At 42.2% G+C, this 5853-nt stretch overlaps 1 protein-coding gene across 1 annotated transcript in view; it reads right to left on the bottom strand.

Annotated features, from left to right (window-relative positions):
• Positions 1 to 1788: 1788 nt before the first annotated feature.
• LOC121555674 (protein CASP) overlaps positions 1789 to 5853 on the bottom strand; it is a 165514-nt gene continuing 161449 nt past the window's right edge. The window contains exons 21-23 of the mRNA XM_041869499.2: positions 3148 to 3228; positions 2978 to 3042; positions 1789 to 2845 (exon numbers count right to left, since the gene is read on the bottom strand). Of these exons, the coding sequence (XP_041725433.2) occupies positions 2797 to 2845; positions 2978 to 3042; positions 3148 to 3228 (195 nt within the window). The 3' untranslated portion in view covers positions 1789 to 2796. The remainder of the gene's footprint in view (positions 2846 to 2977; positions 3043 to 3147; positions 3229 to 5853) is intronic.

Genomic DNA, 5853 nt, shown 5'->3' on the forward strand with positions numbered 1-5853 from the left:
CACATCAAAATGATGGGCCCGTTTGAGTGGTAGGGCTCAACCAACCGAGTGTAGGCCAACGCCGAAGGGTGACGTTGGGGGAGGTGCATCTGCGACAGCCGAAAGTCCAACAGCAAGGCTCAGATCAACGTGGCAGTGTTGCCATTGAAATAAACGTGTCTCAAACCCCCATATCACACACTCACAAACTGAAATCATGTATCTACATTGTACAATCAATTAGTGAGAGAGAACATCAAATGTATTTATATCCACTGTATAGGCTACATTGGTTGACAATAGAGCCTCCCACAATGCAGGTGATGGCTGCAGGATGAAGCTGGTGAAGAGCAACTGCAGAAACTTGCAGTCAAAACTTCATGACTTTTGATCACATTATTTTTGTCAAGTTCATGCAGTTGACCTGTAGGCGAAAGCCTGACCATTTTTATCCCCATAATGCAACACACTTTTCAGACTTGACTAAAGAGATCCCCTCGAACGCGCCCCAGTACTCCTCCTAACACCCTAAAGCCTGAAGGGTGTGGTTGTGTGAGCTTTTGTCGCGTTCAAGACAACTGGGAACTCAGGAAAAAAAACAAGCACCGACTGGGAAAAATATTTTTAAAGGTCATCCAACTCGGAATTCCAATTCGGAAACACGGACATCTTTCTATACCTCTGACTTTCTGACCTGAAGATCACTGACGTCATGATTTGACCTAGTTTTTTTGGGGAGTTCCCATGGTGCTTTCAGGACAACTGGGAACTCTGAAAAACACGACATCAAATCATGACGTCAGTGATCTTCAGGTCGGAGCTCTAGAAAAAGGCCAGAGTTCCCAAGTTGGAATTCCGAGTTGGATGACCATTCAAAATTATTTTGTCTTGAACACACTGAAGTAGGCGATTTCCGAGTTCCCAGTTGTATTGAACGCACTGAAGTCGGCGATTTCCGAGTTCCCAGTTGTATTGAACGCACTGAAGTCGGCGATTTCCGAGTTCCCAGTTGTATTGAACGCACTGAAGTAGGCGATTTCCGAGTTCCCAGTTGTATTGAACGCACTGAAGTCGGCGATTTCCGAGTTCCCAGTTGTCTTGAACGCACTCAAGTCGGAGATTTCCGAGTTCCCAGTTGTCTTGAACACGGCACCAGTTGTGTTGAAAGCACCATTAGTACCTGTGTGACGCAATATTACCTTTTTAAAAAATCCCATTAATCACTTTGACATTGTTCACTGTAACATTAAACATTGATGTGGCATTGAACACTCTGGCCCCACTTATTGTGACATCACTCATTGTGGCATCATTATGAATCTGACACATAATTCTGACAATGGTCATTGTGACATCGTTATGATTCACATTTTTAACATCCACGGAAATGAATTCAATTTCTATGACTCCCAGCTTAAATAAAGGTTAATCATTCCACATAGTGACATCCCTCATTGTGACCAAGCACCAGGTGACCAAAACACACAGGTAAATGCCGAGTCTATTTAGAATGATAGCGAATGGAGATGACAGTGACATGGTGCGCAGCTCCAGTTAGTATATGTCCTAACAGCTAGTAGAGGGAGAAGGTTGGGATGTAGGAATCTATTTCATCATAATCATCAACCACGAGACTCAGCAATCCTTCATGTGAACGACTGCAACAGAAATCATGACCTGTGTGATGTCATCTGTCCAAATCCATCAATCTAGGAGCCAAAGACCCCTCAACACAACCACATCACCAGTATTCATCTGACTCGAAAAAAACGTCCCTGCCTGGTCACCCCCACTAAGAAAACAATAACATGCCATGACACAGACACACTTTAACATAAAGATACAAGTTAAATCATATTGTCAATCTAGTTACATTCAGACATTGATAGCAATTACAGGTGCTGTGATAATTCAGATTTATAGCAATTACAGGTGCTGTGATAATTCAGATTTATAGCAATTACAGGTGCTGTGATAATTCTTCACATTTTACTCAACTATGTCATCTCAATGAGGGAAATGTAAAAGCCAAGGATAGAACTTTATCTTTAAACATTATCTCTTAAATTGTATCGCAATTGTAATATTCAATCCCTTCACAAAAACACATGCTTTCCCAGTATTCCCAACACCCAACATAACTGAATCAAAGGAAAACAAACAACACCCCTCTTGTCAATCAGTACTTCATTCTTCAAATTTTTTTTTTTTTTTTGAGACTACAGTGTAGAACAGAATATAGCAAAAACTAAACATATTGGTCCCTTTGGTACTAGAAAATGGTAAGATACTATCTTAAAGTTACATTTAAACTTTAATCAATTTCTATCAAAACAGATTCTCAACTTCTCCTAAAAATGGTCTTCAGTTAATTAACTTTTGTTTTATTTATTTTTTATATCAATGTTAAAGTAGCAGAGGACTATCCAAGACCTTAGAGGGATAGTTTACTCCAAAATCTAAGTTTGTGACATTTTCACACACATGACAAAATGTCTGACAAACTTGGTTGAATTCTCTTTCATAAGCAGTTTGATTCTATGCCCTGAAACTGGGGAGTGAGCCTAAGGGGACTTTACTGACAGCCCGACTAGCCAACATCTAAAACTAACCCTGACATTAAGCCTTAACCAAACCCTTAACCTAATTTGAAAATGAAATATGAGTTTGCACGTCAGCCACATCCCATTAGTCCCGAAGCAGAGAGAAAGCACACCCTAATATAGTGGGCAAAGCAGCTACTGCAGAAAATAAAGCCGCTCTTCCAGTCTGTCCTTAGCCTCGCCACGACGCACTGACATCACTGCCACATGCTCATCACAGGTTGTCCCCGTTCTCATGGAAACGATGTAGGTGATCCGAGTATCTGGCAGGCAGACAGGGGGATTGAAAGAAGAGAAGAGAAGAGATGGAGAGAATTAGAGGCAAGCCTAACTGATATCCCAAACGCACACCGCTGTTCTGCTAGCCGGGGAGGAAGGCAGAATGAAACACTCACTTCTTAGCACACAAGGCAGAGCAGTCTCGACCGATGCTCTCACTCCAGGCAGTCTTATACAGCACCTGAGAACACATACAAACACACATTATGACATCAGCACTGACATCTTCTGAATGGCCAATGTGCACTGGGGTGGTGGGAGGTGAAAGGTGAAAGGTTATACATACCAGGAAGACCAGGCAATGCAGGAAGAGGGTATAAAAGAAAGCAATGGTTCTGGCCATCTTGTTGGAGAGAATGCCACGACCCTGAAACACATGGGTGAATTACTACCATGAATGAATGAATTACATTTTATTTTCGTGTCAAATCGCCAGTTGGCAACCCATCCTTTATGGGATTAATTGACAAACAAACATTACAATAATTCACTGTGTTAAAAAATTCCATTATAATTTTTCTTCCGGTGTTCTCTGCAGTGCGCATCTCATAAACAGTGAAAACATTTAAGATAAAAAATCAATACATAATAGTAAATAAGGTTATCCAAACAATAATGATATCCCTAGAGCAGTAAAAACATCCATCCATCCATCCATCCATCATATATACACATACAGTGAGGGAAAACAGTATTTGATCCCCTGCTGATTTTGTACGTTTGCCCACTGACAAAGACATGATCAGTCTATAATTTTAATGGTAGGTTTATTTGAACTGTGAGAGACAGAATAACAACAAAAAATCCAAAAAGATGCATGTAAAAAATGTTATATAAATTGATTTGCATTTTAATGAGGGAAATAAGTATTTGACCCCTCTGCAAAACATGACTTAGTACTTGGTGGCAAAACCCTTGTTGGCAATCACAGAGGTCAGATGTTTCTTGTAGTTGGCCACCAGGTTTGCACACATCTCAGGAGGGATTTTGTTCCACTCCTCTTTGCGGATCTTCTCCAAGTCATTAAGGTTTCGAGGCTGACGTTTGGCAACTCGAACCTTCAGCTCCCTCCACAGATTTTCTATGGGATTAAGGTCTGGAGACTGGCTAGGCCACTCCAGGAAAGTGTTGAGCCTTTGTTGCCTTGGCCGTGTGTTTTGGGTCATTGTCATGCTGGAATACCCATCCACGACCCATTTTCAATGCCCTGGCTGAGGGAAGGAGGTTCTCACAAAGATTTGACGGTACATGGCCCCGTCCATCGTCCCTTTGATGCGGTGAAGTTGTCCTGTCCCCTTAGCAGAAAAACACCCCCCAAAGCATAATGTTTCCACCTCCATGTTTAACGGTGGGGATGGTGTTCTTGGGGTCATAGGCAGCATTCCTCCTCCTCCAAACACGGCGAGTTCAGTGGATGCCAAAGAGCTCGATTTTGGTCTCATCTGACCACAACATTTTCACCCATTTCTCCTCTGAATCATTCAGATGTTCATTGGCAAACTTCAGACGGGCCTGTATATGTGCTTTCTTGAGCAGGGGGACCTTGCGGGCGCTGCAGGATTTCAGTCCTTCACGGCGTAGTGTGTTACCAATTGTTTTCTTGGTGACTATGGTCCCAGCTGCCTTGAGATCATTGACAAGATCCTCCCGTGTAGTTCTGGGCTGATTCCTCACCGCTCTCATGAGCATTGCAACTCCACGAGGTGGAGCCCCAGGCTGAGGGAGATTGACAGTTATTTTTTGTTTCTTCCATTTGCAAATAATCGCACCAACTGTTGTCACCTTCTCACCAAGCTGCTTGGCGATGGTCTTGTAGTCTACAATCTTGTCCCTGACATCCTTGGAGAGCTCTTTGGTCTTGGCCATGGTGGAGAGTTTGGAATCTGATTGATTGATTGCTTCTGTGGACAGGTCTCTTTTATACAGGTAACAAACTGAGATTAGGAGCACTCCCTTTAATAGTGTGCTCCTAATCTCAGCTCGTTACCTGTATAAAAGACACCTGGGAGCCAGAAATCTTTCTGATTGAGAGGGGGTCAAATAATTATTTCCCTCATTAAAATGCAAATCAATTTATAACATTTTTGACATGCGTTTTTCTGGATTTTTTTGTTGTTATTCTGTCTCTCACTGTTCAAATAAACCTACCATAAAAATTATAGACTGATCATTTCTTTGTCAGTGGGCAAACGTACAAAATCAGCAGGGGATGAAATACTTTTTTCCCTCACTGTACATACAGTGGGGAGAACAAGTATTTGATACACTGCCGATTTTGCAGGTTTTCCTACTTACAAAGCATGTAGATGTCTGTAATTTTTATCATAGGTACACTTCAACTGTGAGAGACAGAATCTAAAACAAAAATCCAGAAAATCACATTGTATGATTTTTAAGTAATTAATTTGTATTTTATGGCATGACATAAGTATTTGATCACCTACCAACCAGTAAGAATTCAGGCTCTTATAGACCTGTTAGTTTTTCTTTAAGAAGCCCTCCTGTTCTCCACTCATTACCTGTATTAACTGCACCTGTTTGAACTCGTTACCTGTATAAAAGACACCTGTCCACACACTCAATCAAACAGACTCCAACCTCTCCACAATGGCCAAGACCAGAGAGCTGTGTAAGGACATCAGGGATAAAATTGTAGACCTGCACAAGGCTGGGATGGGCTACAGGACAATAGGCAAGCAGCTTGGTTAGAAGGCAACAACTGTTGGCGCAATTATTAGAAAATGGAAGAAGTTCAAGATGACGGTCAATCACCCTCGGTCTGGGGCTCCATGCAAGATCTCACCTCGTGGGGCATCAATGATCATGAGGAAGGTGAGGGATCAGCCCAGAACTACACGGCAAGACCTGGTCAATGACCTGAAGAGAACTGGGACCACAGTCTCAAAGAAAACCATTAGTAACACACTACGCCGTCATGGATTAAAATCCTGCAGCGCACGCAAGGTCCCCCTACTCAAGCCAGCGCATGTCC

The sequence above is a fragment of the Coregonus clupeaformis genome, unplaced genomic scaffold (genome assembly GCF_020615455.1).
Source record: "Coregonus clupeaformis isolate EN_2021a unplaced genomic scaffold, ASM2061545v1 scaf0219, whole genome shotgun sequence".
In the NCBI taxonomy this organism is placed as follows: Eukaryota; Metazoa; Chordata; class Actinopteri; order Salmoniformes; family Salmonidae; genus Coregonus; species Coregonus clupeaformis.